This window comes from Rhipicephalus sanguineus, chromosome 11 (assembly GCF_013339695.2).
Source record: "Rhipicephalus sanguineus isolate Rsan-2018 chromosome 11, BIME_Rsan_1.4, whole genome shotgun sequence".
Taxonomy (NCBI): Eukaryota; Metazoa; Arthropoda; class Arachnida; order Ixodida; family Ixodidae; genus Rhipicephalus; species Rhipicephalus sanguineus.
Window position 1 is genome coordinate 33,837,361 of NC_051186.1, and position 25,949 is coordinate 33,863,309.

At 45.2% G+C, this 25,949-nt stretch overlaps 1 protein-coding gene across 5 annotated transcripts in view; it reads right to left on the reverse strand.

Moving 5' to 3' along the window:
* Positions 1 to 2,702: 2,702 nt before the first annotated feature.
* The window catches only part of LOC119375522 (uncharacterized), a 45,877-nt gene continuing 22,630 nt past the window's right edge, over positions 2,703 to 25,949 (reverse strand). For 4 of the 5 annotated variants that reach the window (XM_037645716.1, XM_037645714.1, XM_037645715.1 and 1 more), the window contains 6 exons: positions 22,047 to 22,148; positions 19,990 to 20,037; positions 18,253 to 18,315; positions 15,428 to 15,514; positions 12,501 to 12,605; positions 2,703 to 2,843 (listed from right to left, as the gene is read on the reverse strand). In XM_037645716.1, coding sequence (XP_037501644.1) covers positions 2,719 to 2,843; positions 12,501 to 12,605; positions 15,428 to 15,514; positions 18,253 to 18,315; positions 19,990 to 20,037; positions 22,047 to 22,148 — 530 coding nt within the window. In that variant the 3' untranslated portion in view covers positions 2,703 to 2,718. Of the gene's footprint in view, positions 2,844 to 5,746; positions 5,800 to 12,500; positions 12,606 to 15,427; positions 15,515 to 18,252; positions 18,316 to 19,989; positions 20,038 to 22,046; positions 22,149 to 25,949 lie in introns of all 5 variants that reach the window. The other variant, XM_037645717.2, reaches the window with a different exon arrangement.

Here is a 25,949-nt window from a genome sequence, read left to right on the forward strand (position 1 = left end):
ACGCGCATGCGACAGAGGACGGCACCGACGGAGGCACAAGGGTGGTGTTTATTTTATCGCAAAATATTGCTATACCGTACATTAGAATCGTTTTAGACTTCTTTAAGAGCTAATTCAAGCCCTAATGAAATGTTCCACTCTATAAGTCTGAAATACAAAGTTTACTCTTGAGTACCGACGGTAGCGGGCTATATAGATTTTAGCCGCAATATATATTTGAGGTATTCAGGGGACAGGAACACACTGGCAAAAAATTGTGGGAGCAGGTCCGACGATATTGGCAGTAGCAAAAAAGTGCGTTTTTCTCAGTTTCGGTTCAGGTACATCTGGCTCTTTTCGAAAAAAGAACGCCACATATGCAGGAAAACAGTTCCAAACGCAACATTCAGGCTTTTTAGGACGAATAGAGACTGTTTGGCAGCTCCTACGTCACGTCAGGGGGATACGTTCAACGTTGTCTCGTTTCGCATGTAGCTTGTATACATATATTTACTATGCCGGCAACCATGATTTCATTGCAACATGGCAGAGTCCACATAGACGCGACCGGCGGCGTGTATCCGAACTCACGCTTGGTACTTATCACATACCCTGACAGCAAAATTTAAATGGTGAAAAGAGCAATTCCTTTTTCTTGTCACGCTGAGGAAACACCATCCTATATTTTTGGCCGCTATTACTGAGATTAGCTGTTTGTTCAGCCGCGCCTGCCAAGGAAAGGTTCCGAGAATTTAAAAATTGCTCCCTGAAACAATGCGCAATGGTTGCTAATATCTTGCTGTCGGAGCGTATTCATCCTAATATCGTTGCAGACCATTGCATAGTTAGCCTGCTGGACCCTTACCTACTGGATATTGTAGCATACTGAAAGGATACCTCCCGAGGAGACCATTTTCTTGTGCGCATGTAGTGAACCGTATTTATTATGTCGAACCATTTAATTTCTTCTATTCAGTTATTTAAACAAAAAGATAGCTATCGGTTGATTAAAATGAACGAAAGTCAATACACGTGACAGTGTCCTATGTCAAATCATAGGCTCAGCTGGTTTTGAGCCATAAAAATTTAAATATGTCGAAATAGATGTTCGTTGTGAGACAGTTTATAAGTATGCACTTGTATGACGAGACGTTCATGTAGCCGTATTTCGCAGCACTGACAATTCAAAAGCCACATCCTTGGATGCCTTTAAAGGCTTATTCAATGACAGTCCCACCCCCTACACACTAGCAGCTCCTTACCATTCGTGCCGTGCATGTGCACAGCATATCAGAATCATTGCAGACACTACTGTACTCATACTGGTTTCTCGGCGAAGCTCTCATGCCGCAGAGAGAGCTTACACAGATTTGCACTGAACATTCAGCTGTAGCTGTCTTCTCGGCTGGATGGTTGACGTTTGGTCTTGGGCTGTACTCACGAAAATAAAGACTTAATTCTACTGCTAATCGAGGAAAAGGGATTAAAGCAAAGTTATTTGCAAGTATTACCGAGCAGGGCTTCATTATCAAGTTTTCTATATTTGTTCCCAATTTTGACGAAGATATGCGTTTCAATTTTCACCGATGATTCTTCCCCGCCAAACTAGATTTCACTAGACCCTCGAATTCGGTGATATGCAAATTTGTGATTTTGTGATTATCTTTGCGCTGCAATTTCAGCATCGTCTCTTCAGAGGCTTTCGAGTCTAGCTGCCCTGACTGCGGGGAGATCAGTAACGTTGAACATATGCTCTGGCGGTGCCTGTCGTTACGGGGCCTAAGTCGGCTCACAGAACAGGATTGGGACTCTGCCTTACGAAGTTCAGAGTTTTTACCACAACTACGGGCTGTCCAGAGAGCCCATGATGCGGCGGTGAGGCTAGGCCTCCCCGTCCCCACGTGGGAGCGGCCCGCGGCGTTGCTCTAAGAGTAGCGTTTCTCAGGACCCAACAAAGTTCTATGTCTGTCTGTCTGTGCATAAGAAGTTGGCCCCTGCTTCTTACACAGACATCGTGTGGAAGAAATGCCACTGCCTTTGGCGAAAAATTCTGGAGGTGACCCTAATTCTTGATTAGGGGTCTGGTATAGTGGCACTCGTACGTCGGTATTCGTGTGCTCTTGTGCATGGTTTGTGTTAACGTTGTATCTCGCGCGCTATCGAAGCGAATCTCAGAAGCACGTAGGAAGAAACGCGTGGCTGAGATCAGCTCCGCGAGTGCCGCCGCAACCATCTCAACTTCTCGCAATCGTTCAATGAACTCAATCGATTAATTTTAATAGTTAATGTGACTAACAATTCGCCCTCACTTTAAGGGAAGTTATGCTCCGATATCCTATCTATGTATCCAATATAACACTTAGCTTCAACCAGAGTCATATGTTTCTATTATTTAGTATACTTTCTGTGAATATTACGAAGACCACAAGCAAGTGCTTCTCCGAAAGAGAAACAAAGCTGCCACTCGGTGCTCGCGCAACTAAAAACGAAACAGCTTGTTCCATTGATTCCTCCTAATGACTCACTGTCCTTGTTTGGTCTTACTTTCACAATACCGTCCAGGTTATCAGAGAACAGTAGCGGAATGCTCACTTTTACGTGCAGTTATATGGACAATTCAGGCTAGTGTTGCTTCTTATGCCAATTAACGCTGCACAAGGAAATGCTTCACTACCTGTACGTGTGCAAGTGAGAGTATTCATCAAAATTCGCATTTTTCGAAGACATCATATGTATTTATTATACTTTACAGCAATCTTCAGAGCGAGCCTCGAAAGCGTGTGCATGCGTTATGATCTCATAAACATGGAAAATAAACGTGTCCAGGAGTCCCGTGAATCCTTCGTCTGAAATCTCTGATAGTCCTGAAATAAAAACAGAATATATCTCGCAGTGGCTTTTGCTTCTGGCAAAAGTTGTACGTTACGGGTTCAGTTATTCCAAGAAAATTTGTTGCGGGGCTAGTTGGTGCATAGTTAAGTATAAGACGGTGGCGCAAAAAGGGACAAGGACGAAACAGGAAGAAGAGACGTATACAAGCGCACACTACCAACTGGTTTATTCTCGAAAGGACACTCAATATATATGCCTTCCTGTTTCGTCCTTGTCCCTTTTTGCGCCACCGTCTTATACTTAGGGTTCAGTTATACTTTATTAAAATCAATTGTTATTTTATTGTATTATTGATTTAATGAGTTCGGCGAGGGTTTGTCGATCGCTACAGCCTCTGTCATGCGGTGGTGTAAACAAATCGGGTGCGCGGCCCCAACCTAGCGCTCTTCCCATGTACTGTGTGTTTGGGATTACGCAATGTGCCGCAGCGGTGTGGTGGAAGGTTCAAGAGACAGGATCATGGCTTTCTACATGCTCGATTTTTCAGAAAGACCAATTTGATGAGCACAAGGCAGAGATGGCAAAATTACTGCTATCAAGTAATTAAGTTGCGTTACCAGTTACATTACTGAAATTTAAGAATGTAATTTTATTACAATAGAAATTACAGCTGGTCGAAAGTATTGACAGTGCTTTACGATTACTTTAGAAAAGTGTTAATATTACGCTGAAACCACCTCTAAAAAGTTCGCCATTCATGCATTGACTGACGTGCGCCTTATTTAGAGCACATACACAAATTTGTCGCTTTTTTATGGCCCGTCTCTATGATCTGTCTCGATATTTATTTAACCTTGCTCGACTACATAATGCTCGACTACAAAACCTATTGCTGTTTTGTCTAATGAAGAGCTTTTTCTCTCGGGGTGACAGAGAACCCACTGCATCCTGTCGCTGAGCTGTACGACAGTCAACGCAGCTTGAAGCAGTTGTCGACCCCTCTTGTCTAGAGTTTTGGGGGCCGTGGCCTTCCAGGAACACCATTCAAGGCTTCGATTTAACATGCTACGTAGCGCATCATTTTCACGAAACATAACACGAAGACCTCCATTTTGTTCTGTGAGGTGAGGTAAAACAACTTTATTTGGGCCAGACAAGACGGGAAAAGGTCCCCACGCCACCTGGAGATTCCCACGTGGGGACCGTAATGCCGAGCTTGACAGCCCGATCACTGACTTTCTGGACGGCCAGGAGCCGTAACTTGCTGTCTTGAGTGGGGACGTGTGCAGTCCCTTCTTCTTGCGTTTATGAGGGTCCAGTTGAGGTACTGGCTCACACGATGTGCTCGAGGTCGGAAATAAAGCTCCAAGCGGAGCAGTTTGGGTTAGAATACCGGTCAGGCTATATGATATTTAATATGTTGTGTTAAGCGAAACATTTTGCACTGTTTTCCATCCTTTTCCAACCATGAACATCCCAAACCTCAAACCTAGCAAGAATTTTGGAGACCCGATGCACGTGAAGTTGTGACGAGCGCTGTAACACCAAACACTCATTTGGGTCAGGCGCACGCGCCTCCAGATATTAATGTTGCCCCTCGCGCTAGCTGTATGATGCCTAGTAACGCCAGCCTTCTAAAAATCGGAGCTCGCGGTCATTCAGTTAACTGTTTTCGTGTGCGCGGCCTATCGTAAGAGTTGCAATGACGCAGGGTCAAAGTGGGCTTAATCAGCAAAAAATGTTTATATGTGTGATATTGTCAAATATCGTTGACACAGAGCTCCAGGGCGTTATGCCGTATTGCCTGAGCTACCTTCTTAAGGTTATTACTGTCTAGCCCACTTGCACTTTTCGGCTTAGGACTGATGGTGTTGAAAATACATTTTTGCTGCTGTAGCAATTCAGTTTTCTCTCGCGTTCTTATTTGGCTTTTTGTTAGGCCACGCACCAGACATGGCAAAGGTTGTTAGAGGAATGCAATATATAGTGACTTTTGTTGGTGACTGCATGCTACAATCGCATAAGTATTGTTCGACAGTGCCCAATGAGCATCGTACAGCATGGACCCTAAAAAGCCACTGTCCATGAAGGCCAAAAACGCACCATCGGACGTATAGATTACAACATATGCCCTTGTGCTGCCAGCTTGCCTGTGTTTTCTTTGGTATTTACTTGACCTTAAGTGATGAACAACCAATTTCTGCAGCACATATTCGACCATTTCGCATAAAACAGGATGGTAACGTGCGCACACAGGTGAGAAACTTGGTATGCAAGCACCAGTTGAAGGTCTACGGCTCTTGCTTTCACGGAAATGACCCGTGCAGCAATACGAAAATTCTCAGATTTTTTTTTACATCGAATGAAAGGCCAAGGCCTCGAAAGCCTAGAAAATGTATTGGTAAGCGGGAGTGCACCATGAAAAAGTAATTACAATATATTTTAAAAGCTTGTTTTCGTTCCTACTGTACTATAACGCCACAACATGGTATCAGCTTCTCGTCACGTGATCGCTCAAGGTGTCGTGATGTTTCCGCGGCCTCTAGTGGCTGCGTTGTTGACACACAAGCGGTCACATCAATGTTCTGATACTTGACGTCATCACAACAAGCAATACTGGAGCTTCATATCACCAGAATTTACACTCTAGCCGTACGTCACGATAGTGCTGATGTGAGCAGGGGCGCCATGCGAAAATCGACTTGAAGGCCAAAATATAATACCTTATAATCGTTTACAGCACTCAGCACTTGCTCAGAGCTGTCTCTGTACACAGGAAATTTGTATGGCAGAGCAAAGTCACCTTCTAAACTTAGCCGCAGTACTCTTTAAGAAGAGAGCAATGTCGGCCATGGACAGAGAGACAGGCGCATGATGGCGCGTGATGTGTTTTGGCGTGTGTTGTATGTTACACCCGCGATAAAAACACACATACCTAAAATTTGGCTTGTTGTAGTATTATGCCTTTCTCGTACCGCTATGGTTTACCTGTAGGGAAGGAATGATATAGTGTGAACCTTGTTCGGTGCCATAGAACATGCAGTGAAGCATTCCACGTCATCCGCACTAATGTAGAACTACGTGTAATGAATAAGACTAGCCTAAAAATGTTTGCTCTATCTTTTGTAGGAAGTCATTAGAGCGCCAAAGTGAACAGTCTCTTCAAAGATGCAGTCACAGAATTACTGCACGTTAGAAAAATACAAGTGAACAAAATTTTTATCGCGTACTGCAAATGTTCGCAGCACATTCACACGTCCTTTTGGAATATGCACACACCAGAACACTTTTGGTGTTGTTATGTAGTTACAGTGTTATTATTTCTAGCAGCAGCATAAAAGCATTATTATTATAAATCGTGGATTGAATTATTTAGTCGAGTTGTATCCTAACAATTTACATACTTCATATAACAGTTTCACGGAGTTTTTAAGCTTGGGTCGTAAGTCAACAAACTCAGCCGCATGCATGATGGCTTTGAGCACATCCAAAGTAGAAACTTCAGGTGCAAACTACAGACTAAGTACCCTACACTCATTTTCGCTTGAAAGAGGACTCCAGTTATTGACAGATTATACTTCAGTCGGCTCCGGATTATGTATTTATTTGTCAAACTACAATTAGGATTGATAGTATGGTGTATTGTACGGCCGTGAGAAACTAGGTACACCCGAATATTTTTCTATTATAGAATTTTCTGCGTCGTCTTTCTGCTGCTTGGATGACTTTCCTGCTGGTCTGGAAACATATAATGAAGCTCGTTGGAAGCAGAGTTGGCGTTTAGTGCTGACGGACGATAACACTAACAAGAATATCTCAATATACTTTCTGCGTGTTACGACGCTTGCACTTAGCATACAACCACGCATAAAATGGAAGAAAGCGACTATATTCGGATAAATACACGTCATCTGGGCGCCTTGCATGGCTTACTCCAGCTCATGAAAATAATATATATACCGAAAAATATTCCAAAGACCCGACCCCCACGAGCGCTAGGGTGCTATGCAGGGTGGCCCGAGCTTCTCGGGCACACGAGTTTGCTCCGAGCTTGCGTTACGGCGGTCATGACAGGAAGACAGTGCGAAGCACGCGATAGCAGCGATGATAAAAACGGCTACAAGAACGAGCATGGTGTCACGTACGCATGTGCGGCATTTGCGGCGGTTTTCAAAGGAACACCGCGTGCAAACGCGTCAGCGCCGCCACTTAGTCAACATTTTGACAGCGGAGCGACGTCAACGTGATTGTCGCGCTATCTTTTTGCCAACTAATCATCGCGCCTCCCACGAGCGTGTTCGTGGGCGTTGTCCTCTTTCGGAAAGTTCTTTCATTCCACCTGTAGCATGGAAATTTCCACTCTCGAAGGCAACAAGGGCGCACACGCAGCACTCTGGTGCAGCTCGTTTCGCTTCTCTGGAATAATACAGATACATAAATGAACAGGTTGCTGCTATAGGCCTCGACAGCTGGTATGGTGGCGCTGCGGCGCTAGGACAGTCAGCGCCGCGAGTAGCGGCCGCGCGCGTTATCCCGTCGCGGCATGCTGCGAACGCCGCTCTGTGGGAGCAGAGCAATGGCATTGCGGAACGAGCAGCGCGCGTGATTGTGTCGATTCCGCGGAACTGAATACGTAGAAAGTTATTTAAAATAAAAGCAGTCTTCTTCACGGCAGTCATCTTTACGCCGCTAACCATGTTTGCGGCGTCAAGGAGCAAACTGTGTCAGCAAAGGGGCCCTTCGAAGTCAGTTGCAAGTGTGCGAAGAGCGTCGACTAGGACGTCCGCCTTCAGGTCATCAAAGTTTTATCAAGGTCTTCCAATATTTACATTAAATTAAATGCATTGTGACGAAGATGCGCCTCCATCCAGCAACATCGCCAACGCTCGGCACGTGCTTTTTCGTCCCTCATCCATTACGCGAAGAGCGACCTTTGACTTTTCCGTCCATTCTCGCTATTCAGCAGGGCTTCTCGCTATTAATCAGTCTGCGTATGTTAGTTGGTGTTCGGGCTAAGCAAGAGAAAAAACGTTCGTTCCTCTCACTTTTTTTTTTACGCTGGCTCGTTCCCTTCGGACGTTTCAATGATTTCTGCACATTTTCCCAGCAGTCTATAGGCCCAATTGCACATTGTGGGAGCAAGGTGCAGATGCAAGGGTGGACGCTGAAGATGGTGTATGTAAGCTCGTCGCCGCCTTGTATATGTTTGTCAACAAGTGCGAGCACACATCTTGCACAGACCTGTCATGCGCGTGGTTCTGGCCATCGCCGCGTCCCCTTCTAGATACGAGGATGTTTAACGCTTCGTCGCAGGGTCAAGCTGTCACCTTTCCCATAGCACGCAGGAAAACGTGTCGGAACACACAGGCAGAATGCAGGGCTTTCGAGCTTCTCTCATCATTGCGCAAGAAGTGGGCACTGCATATGCGGTTTCGGTGCTTCACGAGCTGCCTAAGACCTGCATCGGGGCTAAAAGAAGGCAGACTTTATGACCACAACGAGCAAATATGCGCAGTAATAGCAAGGAAAGCATTAAAAAATTAAGAGCGTCTGTTTATCTCGCACGTCGCACCGCCCTTATCCGACGCTGCCATCGCTCGTTCTAGTGAGCCTTCCATATAAATCCGTATAATTTTATTTCTGGCAGCTTAACGACAGTGTTTCTGTAGCTGTTGCGACAGCGATACACGCCACAATACATAGTTACACACCTGTTTGACCGCGATTCAGCTTGGTCCTATCGAGTTGCTATAGTTCCGCCCGTACGCACCCGCTCTCAGTCGCGACTCACTAGAAACGCGCCGCGCCGCGGGCGGGGCCACTTGTTCAGTCAAAACTGCAGCGCACTAGGCCCATACTTACATTACACGTCTGAAGATTTTTCTGTAGTAGCGAATCGGTAGAAACAATGTCTCCACAAACGAGTAAACAGTAACATTTCTCGCCCCAAATCCCTACAGGGGCGCTTGCTTCATAGCTGTGTGTGGTACGTCGTGAGAGCGGTGAAATTGAATGCGAGACATCGTAGCCACGTGATGATATAACCTTTAGTTCTTCGTGCGTATGTGCATAGTCTGTGCGATTAAGCTCATAGATGAATCGTGCCGCTCGCTGGCGACGCGGCCTGAGCACCGCTCCTCGGCAAGAGGAAACGGTGTGGGCGGACCCGATCTTCGCCGCGGGCGTCTGTCAATCAAACTGATTGACGCGCGAACTCGGGCACAAACTCGTTGATTCTGAAAAGGACCCAGTTCAACTCGGGACTGTCATAGTGCCGGTGTGCCTGTCAAGTGATTCATGCAGTGGACGCAGCTCAGTAGCTTCTTTGCATATCAAATAATTTGGTCAGCTTGCACTGCTTGTGCAAGGCTTGGGCCTTCGGAGGAGCTTGTGGTCACCTAGCTTCTTTGAGCTTATTACGTGGCTCGTCTACTCAGTATGCTTGGCCTGCTTCAGAGTAATGACCGTGTCAGTTCGGTCTCACTATTCGTCCTATTGATTAGCCAGGCCTTCATTAACATAGCAGTGAATAGATGTCTTAATTCGTAATGTTTTAATTAAAACGACATTAATTAACCAGATTTAACTGTGAAGGTCCTCATTAGCACGAATGTACTTAACATAATGCTAATTAGTGTGATCATAATTACCGCGTACTTGTCGATGAAGTCCCTAATTAGCTTGGTTTAAATTAGCGTGTACCTAATTAGCGTCGTGTTAATTAACATGACCCTAATTAGCTCGGTCCTAACTAACATGATACTGAATAGTCCTGTCTTGATTGTTTATGTTTTAATTACCACGACATTAATAACTCAGATTTAATTCGCAATGACCTGATTAGTATTATTGAATTAGCATGATCCTAATTAGCGTGCCTATGCTATGTTAATTGCTAGGCTATGCTATGCCTGCTATGCCTAACATGCATGATATGCCTAATATGATATGCTATGCAAGGCTAGGCTGCTATGCTAGGCTAGAGGTAATTAGCATTAGCCTAATTAACACTTTAATAATTGACACGATCTCGATGAGTAAGGTCTTGATTATCGTGGTTTTAATTACACGCTCCTAATTGGCGTCGTGTTAATTAACATGATCTTAAGTAGTTTGTTCTTAGCTTTACACGTTTCATTAGCATGGTCTTAGTAAGACGTGGCTTAATTAGCTCTTCTTTAGCGTCATTTGGCTTAATCAGCTTCGCTATAGCATGTCCTGACTTAGCTAAGTATACCGCCCAGCCAATTAGCTAATCAGCCGGCCGCACCTGCTCGGGGAGCGAGCAGACGATTAATAAGAGGACGAAGAGGGCGCGCCGACCGAGCAACGCGCTAGAATGTAGAGGCCGACCAGGTGATTATACCCCTGGCCTCGGCGATTAGCTCTGCCGCGGTGTTGTAAGGCGCTCGGTCGGAACTAATCTCGGAGGTCACGGTGCCGATTATTCTAAAGGGTACATAGTGCAGACATTAAACGCTTCAAAAAGAATTCAAACGGCCTGCGAACACCGTAAAAAATATAGTAAGTAGAACTTTCTGTCACTTTTCTTGCATGGGTGCACTTCTGCACTCAGTGGAACGACACACAAATGAAAGAAGGTGCCTCTAGTTTGAAGACACCACCCAACCTTCTCGACCGCCCTTGACGTGACGCCGCGTTCCATCGTAACCAATGGAACGGGGCGCGTGCTGAGGGATGGATTTCACCTTCGCGTACTGTTAGCTCGTTCAAAAGGGGTGTCGCCAGAGCTCGGAATGATCCCGAGTTTCGCTAAACTCGGGCCATCCTGCATAGCACGGCATGTCAAATTAATGGTGATTTTATGTTCCTGAGACGCTCCTTTCACGGGTCCGATAGCATAAATACACGGGAAATTGGACAATTATTTTAAATAAGCTGAAGCGAAGCCTTGGAAATGTGCAGTGGGTCGCTTTACAAAGCAAAAAAGCTCAACACCGAAACCGAAATTCACCCGAGCAGTACTGTCTTCGCGTGACGTGTAAGGCGGCAAAAACTGGAAATCATGCAAGGCATGCCGGTCCCACCTGCGCGCGGTATGAGAGCTGCGAAAGCGGCGAAGAGCAGATGGTCAGGGTAAAGGTGACGCCGGCGCAACAGTCTTACCACGGCCGTTGTATCTTTTTCATCTAGCCGTCGTGGTCGTACCAAGTCTGTGACTGACCATGCTATGTGCACAAGCTCCTCAGAGCTGTCGGAAGATGACAGCTGCTATTCGGATGCGTTTGGAGGCCAACTAAAATCGCCATTCTTCTTCGATGAAGTAGAACACACCTGCTTGGTTATTTGCTTGTCTGGTTGCGCATTTCACCACCAGATGGTGCCACATGTCCAGGTGGCTCATGTTTGTGGGGCCGTGATTGCGTAAAATGCTATCGCTGGAAGTTTGTGAACTAACTAAAGCTTCTTCATATTGCTATCGGAAGGGTGCATAAATTCTGCAATAGCGGCGTCAACATCGCGTTGGTAGGGCCGAAGGTATTTAATATAAGCCAAGTACGAGCCACCCTTCGCACGACGAGCAGGTCACCGTATATCGATAGGCCCGGTCACGGTGCACCCTGTATACGTTACGGTAATGTTCACGCATGCGCACTCTTCAGCCGGTTTACCGGACTTTCCGTGCGGTAAACCGGCCCTGCTAGCTAAAGCGCTTTAATATAAAGACGCGGGATAATCATTAGGTGCGATAATAATATGTAGGGCTTAACGTCCCAAAACCACCATATGATTATGAGAGACGCCGTAGTGGAGAGCTCTGGAAATTTAGACCACCTGGGGTTCTTTAACCTGCACCTAAATCTAAGTACGCGGGCCTCAAACATTTCCGCCTCCATCGAAAATGCAGCCGCCGTAGCCGGGACTCGATCCCGCGACTTTTGGGTCAGCAGTCGAGCGCCATAACCAATAGACCACCATGGCGGGGCTCGTTAGGTGCGAGTGTTCCATGACTGTGAAGGTAATTATACGGGGAACCGTGTGCAGTCCACGATGCAACACCACTTGCCACCAATCGCACGCACGCCCACAAGGAACTGAAATTCGCACACCAAGCCAGTGAAGCGCTGGCAAAACACACAGGATTGTTGCCTTGTGAATAGCAGACGCTCTAGCGTTACCTCGGTTCCTTCACTTCCGGTTTGCCAATTATGACGTCACAATGTTGCCAATAATTCTGGGGAGCAAGGTGGAGAGAGTCGGGGCAATCAATAAAATTCATTTGTAATGAATCTGCGTATCTCTCCAGCCTGTAATTTGGCATAAATGACGGGAACATGAAAAGAAACGTACCCAGCGAATTTTATTGAAATCCATTGATCTCGAAAAATAGTTGGCCTTTAAGGGACATATACGCCGGTGACATATGTTTTTTTCCTAATGCATAATACTGTGCATAACAACTGTAAATTTTACTGTATCTAATAACAGCAGAGCTGTTTATGCCTGTGATGTCCGCAGAAAACCACACGGGCGTATGGTGCACAGGAATAGAGCAAGCCCCACTACCGAGGACAGCAGGTACTAGCAGTGAACAAATCGGTGTGCCCTTCAATATCCGCTCGAGCTCTTTTACTATTCTACGTACATTGTTCACCATATTTGATTCTCAGGTGAAAATGAATACGATCTTGAGCTGATCCCCGACTGAACAGTATCAATACACGCACCTTTTAATTCATCTTCAAGATTTTTTCCGCCTTCAGAACTCTTCACTTCTGTAGAATTTTCCACGCCATATGCTGCGGGCTGAGTTAGATTGAGCGGTTCCATGCCTGTAATAACAGAAAAAAAAACAGCATTCCACGATCATGGACGAGAACTATCTATAGTTGCAGCATCCGCTATATTAGATCAACTAAGCAGACCAAAGTATTATAAAGTAAGCAGAGAAGAACACATGCATTAAAAAAAAATTGCTGGTAAAACAGCAAACTAAACTATGCTGTCTGGACCCTGCAATTCAGTGAACTTAGCCGCAGCAAATTTTCGCCTGCTGCCTCGTTCAATTTTCCTTACAGATATCTTGCAACAGTTTCGATGATTTTGCACAAATGCATTGTGCCTGAGCACAAGTCGGCCGGATCCTTCACACAAGAAATGTTACCACAATTACGATATCTAGTGCAACTTAGACAACAGCTCTACGCCTGTTTTCATTTGGCGACCTAAGAAGCAAGGAAGTTTAAAGCGAAATGTGTGGATATAAAGTAACAAAGCAATCCTTCTTGTGAGAGTGGAGCTGTTTAAGATTTTTGTTTCGCCGTATCGCGCGAAAAGAAAATTAACTGCCTCTTCCTATGCGCCTACTGCGTGCAACGCAATAACTCAGCCGGTGTGCGCTCTCTTCTACCTCTTGTTCATTTTAGGATTGACTATAAAGACAGTTAGCTCTTGGCGGCATTTGTTAGAGAAATGACGAATGTTATAGCAGAGTTTTCTGTATCTCCTAGTAATTTGGCAGGTAACAAAGTCTGCGGCCAGCACACCCATTGAGGTTGACACGATGCATGTGCACTGTAGGCGTTTCTTCGGTGCGTGTGCATTTTGAAAAAAAAAAAGATTACACCAACTCCCACTAAAGGGAACCATGTGGGAATGCGAAGCAGCGCATGGGTCGACTTAAAGTTCCGTTCATCAGGGGCACCTTGCCCGATGTTAACGTGTCCTTGCAAGTGGAGCACACCATGAATTCATTGTAGTTGCTGTTGCTGTTACTCGTCCCGAACTCTTGTTGGAGCACGCCACACGGGTTCGTCGCGCGTCTGCAGAATCTCGTTCCCCGAGGCCATTACATGATTGCTGAGAGAGTTTAAGGGGGGCAGGTCACAGCGTCTCACCCAGCTCCTTACAAAGCCCCGAACACGCTAGCGCGTGCCAGCACACATGGTTTTGTCTGCGTTACGCCAAGCTAGGACAGCATACAGCAGCCCGGGCCCCTGAAGTGCATACACGTATTATCATCAAGGCGGGCGAAGAACAAGAGAAAGAAGACTTCTTGGTGCGAGCGCGTGCTCAGATGGCTATGCTAGGTGGTAGAAAGCGGACGGCAGCCCAGCACAAAAGCAGCTTCGCATCTAAAAGGAAGAAAGAGAAGCGCAGGACAGATATACGGAAGAGAAAGGGAAGAAAGAGAGAGAGCCAAATAGAGAGAGAGAAAGGAAAAGAGACAATAAAGAGATCGATCAAAACCAAAGAAAAAGAACGAAAGAGAGAAAGAGAAAAATAAAGAAAAAGAAGCAAGGCCGCCCAGCTCCGCTGTTCTTTTACGCTTGGCACCATTAGTGCGAAGCTGCCACATTTTTTTTGTTTTATTTTTTAACTCCGCACTGCCTCTTCACCGGCTCTTCCATATGCAGCCTTGAATTTATATGCAGTTTATATTTGAGGTGAAAGCCTTAAAAATGAAATTAAGCATGAAAATTGATCGTCGGTGTCAACATGGGTATGCGAAAATCATCACATGATGACGTCACCAATGACGTCATCATGACATCGCAAATCGCCAAGTTTATGACGTCATAACGTGGCGTCACATAATGACGTCCTCACATGACATTGTCGCTTGATCAGTGCTGGGCCGATCATTGAGGCAGTGCAAAACCAGATGACGTGCCCGAAGCTTGCAATGCCTCTCATCCTGGAAGCTGTGCGAAACCCCGTTAGGTGCAGAAAGCGTTCAGAGGGGGTTCTGGGGAGGATGAATACATTGACTGAAAATAAAACAAAAAAAAACATGGCTGATCCCCCTTCCTTAGTAATCGGTATGACACGGAAGTGAAACATGTCTTCACAGGGATAGTTGAGCGTTTAATTTGCACTGTTTCGCCACAATGGCGAAGGAATGAATGCTATAGCAACAAATTGTAATGTCCCGCAAAGAACGGCAAGCAGCTCGAAATTTGCAGCGCGCTCTAAAGCAGAAAGAACGCACGGAAAGAACATACACAGGACGAGCGCGAACTAAGAACTGTCACAGTTGTTACTTATTTTTGTGTGAGCAGTACGCCTTTCGGAAACGCGGCCGCTGCAGCGAGCGAAGTGACCTTCGTACTCTCTGTAACGTCAACGGAAGCTTGCGCTGAAAGCACAAGACGCACAAACCGCCCCCATCACGAGATAAGCGCGCGCGCATGAGCCCACGCGTGGCCCTGCGCGTCCTGCGCTCTGCGCGCCATCTCACTAGAAGAACATGCTGAAGCCACCGAGCTCTGAGTACCGCCAACGATAAATGGTGTATATAAATAGCTCGCCGTTAGTAAGCTCATGAACGTACGCTCTCTGGCCGAGTGGTTTCGCGCCCCGCGCTGCGGAGCGAGGGGTCGTAGGTTTGGATCCCGGCAACGGAACATTTTATTTTATTTTTTTCTTTGCCATCTGTTGGTGTGTATATTACAACGTCATATACGTGGCGAAAATACGTCAGCCGTGCTGGAAAATACCGGAGCCGTGCTGGACTCCGGCATAAAACCATAAAACACTTTCGTATTAAAAGAAAACGGCTTTTGCCTTAGAGTCGTCCTAGGCGCATGCATGAGGGAACCTGTGAGTTTTATTTAGTAAATGTCCGTGCGTAATAATGTGCACTGGTACTCACCACCACCACCTCCAAAAGCACTTCCATGCGCTCCGGCACCTCCACCGTAGTGTCCACTTGCCCAAGGATAACTACTTGCAGCTGCGGCTAAAGACTTCATCGTTACAAGTACATAAGCGCATATGAGCAAGACGTACTACGCTGTTTGAGTCTAGTAAGCGCCATTCTGCATTATTGTGGGCAGAGCGTGTGTATTCATTATGACCACTTCTGCTTACTACGGCTCAACGCGAGCACCAGTTAAAAACACATACCAGCAAACCGTGACTCCACACTCAGTGGAATCATTGACTGAGCATGACTGCAAACCTGTCAGCCGGGTACCTGTTTAGAGAAGAGCGGCGTTCCCACAGCAAATGCGGATGCACAAAAGCATGCCCATAGAGCGCGCGCTCCAGACTGACGTCATAATTCGGACGCTTGGTGACACCTCAGTTTGAGAACATAACAGAATACACGAGCGGGACTATTTTTGTATACGCGAAGGCGCTTGACCTTCGTTCACCTGCATGGGGCCTCTCCTGCCTTCCTAAGTTCTGTCCGACTATAACTGTGGTTATAAGGTTATTGTGGTTATCACTCTTAGAGTATATCCCATCCCTGGCACGGCAAGCACGCTTTCTTCATACACGCATAAATGAGGGCGTTGTGCCTCCTCGAGCAATACGGACAAACTAAAAAAAGAGTGTTGAATACGTTGGCCTGCTATTTTTGAACGCTTTTATTTGTATGGCAATCCCGTCAAGTAAACAATTGGGGGACCCTTAAGCTTCGCCTTTAAGAGTTGAACGCAATAGCGAAATCCGGCCCCTAGTGCGCACTTCAACCACTAAGTGCATACTTATTAATGTGTATTGTTACACACGCACGCACACAGACACACGCGCGCGCGCGCGCGAGAATGGTACATACAGGTTTTTGATCTAAAGCAAGGGTCGCATGGCCTCCAAGAGACACGCCGCGCGCTTGCCATCTCGGATGCCATGAAGAGTCTCACAATGCTTCACAGATGGCAGCACATTATCTAGCGTTTGCTGTTTGCTTGATCAACGCCTCCTCTGGAAAGGCGGCATTGGCTTGATATGTTTTCCGCTAGATGGACATAGTGGTCCATTTTTAGAGCTGTTTGAAAGTTCGTGTGTGTTTTTAGTGGCGATGGCTGCACTATCCCGGCCTTTTTCGACGTAGTTTGGTGGCCTCCCAAATGCGCCTACAAATCGCCGAATGGGCTCGTTTTCGTCATGACACCTATCGAAAAAAATGCGTTAAGGAGGCTCCTTCCACTACACGGCATTTATGTAGTGTTTTTTTCCTAAGCAGCTGCAAGTAACATCGTGGCTTTGTGGTAGGACACCTGCTTGCCACGCGAACGGCCGCCGTTCGATCCTCAATGGGACCGAAAATTTTTTTCTTTATTTTATTTGCTTCTTTCTCGATTTTTCGCTCACGGACAATTTTTCGCTCACAACCAACAGTCCCGACGCCGACGGCGGAATTTCTGCGACACGAGCTCTCTAACGCTATCGCGTTAAAACTTGGAGGACGCTTGACCTTGGCTTCAAGAGTAGGGCGCGATAGCGTAATCGGGCCCCGCTCGCATTGCCTTCTCAGTTGCTAGCCTGGATTCTCTTCTCGGTAGACATCTCAACCGCATCGCCAGGAAAGGAACGTCTGTGCTCGTAAAACAGGCCGTTTCACACTATCCTAGAATACCTACGGCAAGTACATTTCGGAAGTGCCCCCTACGCCATAATTCTTCCTTTGGCGAATTGGTAAAGTATCCACTACGCGTCCGCAAGGCAACGCGTGCACCTGCGCAGCTGCATACTTTGTTGGTGCTATTGATGATAACAATGATTAATTATTCCTGTGCACTTTTTTAATTCGTGGGCATTTACACCAACCACTCGTTGCGCAACTGACATGTTCTGAAGCGTGATGCGATTCTAAGCTTCTGCCAAGCAATATTACATACGTGATGGGCACAAATCGCACCACAAGACATTCGTATAGGGTTTGTTTCCGAAGCTGTTTCAAGCACGGGCGTGGCTGTGTGGTAGAACACCTGCTTCCACGTAGAAGTTCTGGGTTCGATTTACATTCGAAATGAAAATTTTCATTTCCTTATTTGCATCTATCTCGAATTGTCGCTCACGTACAACGCTTATTTTTCCCTACAGCCCACGACGCCGATACCGGAATTTCTACTAAACGCGCTCTTTAGCTCTAGCGCGTTAAAGCTAAAAACAGTGTCACAAGATTTATGATCTTTAGCAAACTCGCCAGCTTTCCATAATACCAAACCTGTAGTCTAAACAACTTTCGGGAAAGGGGACAGACAGCGGCGACAAAAGTTTAGATAATTTTAAGTAAACATTTGTCCTTGGAACCCTCCGCAGGATAATAAAAGTGAACAAACGACATCCGAAAAGAAAACCGTCTTGACTTACGAAACAGCCCCATGGATCGTATTTTTCTACACGGCTACGATCGAAGTTCAGGGCTGGCTTCTGCCCGGAAACGAACACATAAATGTGACGTGACTCCTGCTAATAGTATATGCATGACTTCCGAAAGACAGCCACTATAAATTTGAACCCAATGCCTTTGTCATATATATCTCTGTTGTATATTTATAATACGGATTCTGATAGGGTGAACTTTATTGGTGTGTATTTATAAAGCGTTACTGAAATGAAGCAATATAAAAAGCGCCTTTATAGCGCCATGCATTATACGGCAATGCACATTTAAGAAACATTGGATGACTTCAACAGGCTTTGCAAAAAGGTGATTTCTGTCATAAAAATGGTAGGCGAACTTACCCGCAGCACTATTGCGCTTTCCCATCATAACCGCCCTCGCTATGCCGGCCGCTGCCCTTCCAACTAGAAGAAATGTAAACAGTACGTCATGTGCATATGCATATTTGAAAGACGTTCTAGCTCAAACGTTCTGCGCGCTCCTTTTATGACAAATCTGATGGTTTTAACGTCGCAAGACATCACTGCGGCCACGGCAAGTGCAGAATTCAGTTTCTTTTCATGTTACTTTCTCTCTATACCAAGCGTTTTTCATGTTGTTCCTAATGATCGAACTCAGAAGCGCTACAGAATTCTCTAAGGAATGGGTAACTATTTGAAATAAGACTCCTTCACAGCACAGCATGTGTCATATTCGCTGAATCAACGCATCAGGTAGAACAAAAGGAGGCCAACGACTGCTTTCTGAAACAAATATATTTATATTACCTTTGTTACTAAAATTCGATTGGTTCATAATCATGTGAATATGGTCATTTCATAATAATTGGCTTTATAACGACATCTCGTCAGCCATGAACACGTCTTTACTCAATTCCGTAATAAAAGCTTAAGAGCCGCGTTCCTACGGGAAAGTCAGTTTTCGTCTTTGAGCAAATTTTAAATTATATAAATTAAAACCCATGGGGACGTAAAGTAGTATTTTCCTTTTTTCCTCTGATCCTTTGGATCATTTGTTTTCGTTTTGTGCATTTGCAAGCATGGTAGCTTGATAGTATTACAGTCGTCGATAACATGCGAGCCTGCGTTCCACAGCTAAGCCAACCAAGCTTCAGGCCCCCGTGAATGTTTTGAGCCCTTCATACTCATTATTTGAACAACGCTTTTGAAGCCTACAACTATAGCACATCATAGAATAAGCATTGCGTTAAGCTGAAGCATAGATTGAGAGCGTCCATGCCATTTGGCAAATCTTCAATAGAGAGTTCTATATTGTTCGGATTTCCGCTTATGCACGGGAGTTTGTATAAAACTTGGCTGGTTGCAACCTACTTTGTCGCTTCGTTACAGCCCAATTCTATGCACTTTTTGTTTGTCTTCAGTGATTGTTATTTGCTAAAAAAGTGAAAAAAAGCAAAATTCTATTATTTTAAGAGAAAAACGTGGGCTGCATCGCTGCATAGCAGAATTCAGACTTACAGCTCGATATATGTAAAAATAAAACAGCCCAAGATTACCAAGGTTAAACACCGAGAACCGTCCAAAACATAAATTCTTCAGTCTGTTCTCAAAACACGCATTGCATGTCTATCACTATATCCAATAGATATCTGTAGCAAATAAGTTTTTAAGTGCACTTTCACTTTACGTGAATTTCTTACAATATTTACAAGGGTTTGTAAAAGCCTTACAGATTAGTGGTACATTTCACAAAGTACAATAGGTCAATGATTTCTCCACTTAAGACTTTCTGTCAAAAGCTGTTGTAGAATTGTTGTGTCCGATATTATTTTTGGGTTACGCATTTATGATATAGATACTTCTCTTTCTTGAAAGTAAAAACAATAAGAACATTAATAATGAGTGCCTTAAGTACGACAGTTGGCTTGCTATTGCTACAAGAGTTTAACTTTTTTTACTTGAAGTGCAACACAACCACATAAAGTATCATGCAACACGTTGTGAATGACATTTTTTTTTGCATTTCACAGCATCAGCCAGGCTAAACGCACCTCTCGCGCCATAATTGAGACCGTTTGATAACACACAAGAATTGAAGTTCCTAGAAATTGCACTTACTAGCTTGACCTAGTTGGCCTGCAACCAGTGGTGTCACCATGTTGTTACCTGAGTAAAGAAAATACATCTGTAGAACATTGAGGACATCCAGTGTCTTGCAATGCACACGACAACTTTGTCTGGAACACAATCTAGATGAGCTTGAGAAAAAAACTCCTCCACGCTAGATAATACGGCCTCTAGTGTGTCGTGATCCAACAGCTTTTTATGTTCGGACTGTCAAACATCTTAAACTGAAAACAAATGTTTCTAGAAAGACAGGCTATAAATACAAAACTGAATATCTAATATTTCAATTAGTGAGAAAGAAACCACACATAAAATATGCAAGAGGTCATAATAAAATCGAGCACAAGGTGCTGCGCATACATAGGTTGGCAGACTCACTCATGAGTTGACTCACTCAGACTCAGATCGAGCCGTGAGTCTGAGTGAGTCGGGCTGAGGAAACTTTTAGTGAGTCTGAGCCCGAGGGAGTCCGGTTGAGAAAAATATTGTTGAGTCTGAGTCCGAATGAGCCCAAGCGCAAAATATATTTAAGGAGTGAGGCTGAGTGAGCTCCACCTTTTACTGCCGACTTATACCCTTGTTATACCCTTGTTACACAGGCAAGTTAACCGCAGTTGCGACCAACCACGGTTCACCGCGTTGAACCACGGTTAGCGCTAACCACGGTTCGCCGATGTTACACGGCGCACAAGCGACCTCGGTTAAAGCTGACTTGCTTGGCGTGAATGGCTATGCGTCTGGCGGCAGTCCGGCGTTCAGCTCGGCTGTTATTGCCGCATCCACTTTCGCATTCCTTGAGGTGCTCCGCAGATGATGCTAATTGTTTTCCCAAAGCCTAATCAGGCTTTCTGTGGTTCGTGCAGTCCAATGCCTTCGTTTTTCACGAACGCTCGCGGCGTACACACGTCCTCCATGGAGGCCGCCATTTTCTCGGTTAGCCGCCAAACCAAGGTCGCCAAGCTCGGTTTGGTACAAGCGCGGTTAGCGGCATAACCGCGGTTTCGCATACCGTGTAAAATAGGTGAACCGCGGTTACGCGTAACCGCGGTTCACTGCCGCGGTTACTATTCACTATATCACAACCGCGGTTACTATTCACTATATTCAGATGCCGCGTAACCGCGGCATCTGAATATAGTGAATAGACTAGCACATGCTACTACTGGACCTGCTGCTTGACTGGTGGTGTCCCCGAGGGCACTATACTAACATGTCATTAGACTTGCTGGTTGCAGCTCAGCCTTCCGTGGGGCGTTCTTTTAAAAATATTCTCGCAGTTACAGAACGGAAACTATGGGGAAACTACCGTTACTTTATAATGATGTTTTTTTATATTACATGCTATTTGTTCCAGCTGGCGGCCACCCAGCTCCTAGCTACTTGCAGTACTTCTAATAAAGAACGTGATGGTCATGAGGGCTCTGAAATATAAAGTGAACACAGACTTGCCCGAATGTTGGAAAATGGAATGCAGCCATTAACGTAAACAAGCTGTTGTGGTGGCCTCAGCTGGGGATCCTTTAGTAATGTAGCCATTTGTGCGTTAGTTACATTGAAAGATGTAGCTACGTTCACCTAAGAGATTAAGTGATATTCTTCAGGGAAATAAAATTGTAGATGCAATTTTTTTCACCAGGTTCTATGCGAAGGAGCTGCGGTCAAGCACAGCTCAGTGTTCTATATCTGTGCACTGAGTTGCTGCCACCTCTTTGTTGACGTAATCAAGGAGATTACCAAAAAAGAGGGGCCACTGGCCGGAATGGATTGGATCCCGTCCTCATCCCAATTGCATCCCCGATATAATTTCAAGATTTCTTCTTGGCTCAATGAGTATTGTTTTGAGGTTCAGCTTCACGACCGTGTATTGAAATACTAAAGGAAATGAAGCTACTTGCATTAGCAAAAAAAAAAAAATGTTAGATATGTACGCGGAAATGTATTTTGAAAAAGAAGCGGTAGCATCTTTGCAATAACGTTAAACACAAGCTGCTGAACATAACATCTGGCTTCAGGCACTACGAGACAATACGAAAAAAAATTTCACTTACCCATGCCATTTCTCATACCCCTACCCATGCCCATCCCCATTCCCGGACCCATGCCCATACCCATCCCCATGGCCATTGGGTCCATTATTCCACCGTATCCACCTAGAGGGATAACAGGGTATTAGATAAGCATGCAACGTTAAAAAGGTATTGTGATGCATGATTCGTACATGTAATTTGCGAAAAATTCGAAGTTATCCATTGGTTTATTTTGCTGTAGGGTGTGTGCAGATAAGATCGAACACGAGGTCCCGCTCACCATGCCCAATTTTGATGAAACTTGCTGCAGCCATAGGCATTATACCAGAACAATGGTTTCGAAGTTCGTGTTGCGAAAAAAAAAATTTGTTCGCCTGAGAAAAAATGTTGTATTTCGGCCGCAAAAAACCACTTTTCCACCAATTTCGCGATTTCTCAATTTTGAGCGCATCTAGGGAAAAAATGGTGCATTTCTTGGTCACAATATTTATTCCCCTTAGAAAACGAGCCAATTGCAATCTCATCAGTCAGTCATTTCTCTTTCTTGTCGAAGCACCTTTGAATTAAAAATCACAAACATGGCAAATCGCACAAAATACCTTTATTCCTGGAATTTATTGCTGCAAACAAGTTACGCTGAGCATAATAAAAATCGGTACATATGAACTTTGATATGTGTGCTCTCTATTAAAATATTTTGCGTGGCTTTATTGCGCTCCGTTTTACTCGATAATTGGGCTGAAACGTAAGTGATATACCTAAAACACTGAAGATTTAAAATAGCTTTCTCAAAAACGCCATTTTTAATTTCTTTAGAAATCCCTCTGATTGAAGACAAGGACGTCAGCTACCATTCTACAGAAAAAACGTTGCATTATTTTGGTTGCTAACAAGTTATAATGCGTCAAATGTGACCAAGTCAGCCTAGCGACCGCGTCGTACTGATATAAATTGTTAAATATAATTGTACGCGACATAGTCACAAAGCAGCATCCCCACACCAACAAATGCGCAGCCAGGTGTCATGGTTCAGCAAGCTTTGTCTTGCGATCAGCCGCTTGACAAACCCGCAGCAGCGGCCGCTCGCTGCTGCGCGCGCTCACATTACAAGAGTGATGCTTCGACTGTGGATGAGCTCCGCTTGCACGCCAAACTACGCTCAGAGGACGGACGAGAGAAGGAATGCATCGCTGTTAATTGCCAAGAAAATCCATATTATACAACTAAAACTCTGCCGGCAATTTTGCAGTGAGCGCCTCTAGTATTGCGCTCATGTGTTGCTTCCTCTCTTCTGGCGGTTTAAAGAAAATTAGGTTCTCTCTATCAGCGACATATGACACAAAAGCAAGTCATTGACATCTAAATAAAGCTGTCATACGTGCTTCCAAGCGCCCAAGCGGAGCTCATCCTCAGTCGAAGCGGCACTCATGTAATGTGAGCGCCCGCAGCATCGAGCGGCCGCTGCTGCGGGTTTTAAAGCGGCTGATCGCAAGACAAAGCTTGCTGAACTATGACACCTGGCTGTGCATTTGTTGGTGCGGGGCTGCTGCTTTATGATTATCTGGCGTACAATTATTTTGAACAACTTATATCTGATTATCAGCACATAACGTAAGACGCGGTCGCTAGGCTGACTTGTTTACATTTGACGCATTATAACTTCTTAGCAACCAAAATGATGCAACGTTTTTTCTGCATAATGGTGGCTGACGTCCTTGATTTCAATCAGAGGGGTCTCTAAAAAAATTAAAAATGACCTTTTTGAGGAAACTGTTTCGAACCTTCGGCGTTTTTGGTAAATAACTCACGTTTCAGCCCAATTGTCGAGTAAAATGGAGCGCAATAAAACCACACAAAATATTTTAAAAGAGAGCATATATCAAAGTTCATATGTACCGATTTTTACTATCCTCACATAACTTGTTTGCAGCAATAAATTCCGTAACAGAGGTATTTTGTGCGATTTGTCATGTTTGTCTTAAAGAGTGCTTCGAAAAGCAAGAGAAATGATTGACTCATGAGATTGTATTTGACATGTCTTTTGAGGGGAACAAATATTGTTACCAAGAAGTGCACCGTTTTTTTCCTAGGTGGGCTCAAATTTCAGAAATCGCGAAATTGGCGGAGAAGTGTTTTTTTGCGGCCAAACTTGTAGATTTTTTTTTCAGGTGAAAAAAATTTTTTTTTGCAAAACGAACTTCGAAACAATTGTTCTGGGTATAATGCCTATGCCTACAGTAAATTTCATCAAAATCGGGAATGGTGAGCGGGACCTCGTGTTCGATCTTATCTGGCACACCCTGTAGTGTTTTCTCGCGTTTTACGTTTCGTTATTGATATCTTGCGGCAATATATTCGTAGTTCAACGCCTTTGGGATACGTTTGCCTTGTAAGTTGTCATTCCTTTTCCCACTAGGGCCGCTGAGAGAGATGGATAGATGGATGAAAGAACTTTATTGAGGTCCAATAGGTCGTGCTAGTTTTCTAGCCCGAAGCGGGCCGCTCCCACGTTGGGACGGAAAGACCTAGCCTTTCGGCCGCTTCGCGGGCCCGTTGGACTGCCCATAATTGTCCCTCTAATGTCGGACTGCGCAGAGCTGCGTCCCACCGCTCTTCAGTGTTTTCCTTGTCGCTGCGTAACGCGGAGCAAGGCCAGAGCATATGAGTGAGATCTATTGTTTCGTGGCATGTTTGGCATGTTGTAGGAGTAGAGAACTCTGGATAAATCTTGGTAATTAACAGCGGGTTCGGATAGGTTCTTGTTTGTAAGAGCCTTAGCGTAATGGCCTGTGCTCTATTTAGTTTACTGTGTGGAGGGGGGAAAGGTAAAAGTGCTTTGTTAGCTCGTTGTAAGAGAGGAGGTGATCCCTGCATTCTGAAACCTCAGCATCTTCTTGCCTTGTGGCTGCACGGTTGGCAAGTCCTCGTGCAGCATTGTGGGCAGATTCATTGAGGTTCGCGGGAGCACTGTTGATTTCTCCCATGTGAGCAGGAAACCAGATGACCGAGAGAGAGAGAGAATTAAACTTTATGGTACGACCAGCCGCGCGTTCTCTTCGCCCAGAGGTCGGGTGTCTTCCTCATTCCAGGTAGGCATGGCCTGCAGCCAACGCCCGAGCCCTGTGCCGCTTTGACAAATACATATGATGCAATCACCGCAGAGGAACTGGGCATTGCGTTAGCAATCAGTACTAGTTATTCGTTAATAATCATGGTGTCGTATTCACAAGAACCGTGTCGAAGATTCCTAAAGTGAATCAATTAGCATATCAGCTGTTCAAATTTTCCTCAAGTGCGACTTCGAAGTCACAAGTATCCACTGGACACCGGGGCATGAATCTCTTTCGGGGAACCGAGAGGCGCATACCGTAACCCGAGAGCATACGGACCGGGTTACTCCGCAGCGATATTCGGACTCCGTAAACGCAGAGGAGGGAATACCCAGAAAATACTAAAATATACTCGTGCACTACAGGAAGCAACGACGGCACTATCCACCTGCTCACAAAAGACTGATAGAGAGCAAGCAGTCACTTGGAGAAGGCTTCAGGCAGGCACCTACTCGCCCGGTACACTACTCCACGGAATGTACCCGGGCAACTTCAGTAGGATAGGGATGGTAAAATCGATGAACGATTAATCGATTAATCGATTAAAGTTCCACAATTAATCGATTAATCGTAATCGATTTCTGGCTTTCGATTAATCGAATTAATCGATTAAAACTATTAGATTAATCGATTACGGCACCCCCGCTCCCGCTTCCAACCTCGCTCCTTGGCCGGAGCGCATGAATGCTAGGCGCGCTATCCTGAGACGCAGATGCCGTGCACATCGCCTCTCTTTCACTACTTTCACTACAGCGCATATTTGTGCGCTAGCAGAACGAGCCCGGAGCTGGCGGCTGCCATACCACATAGAGAA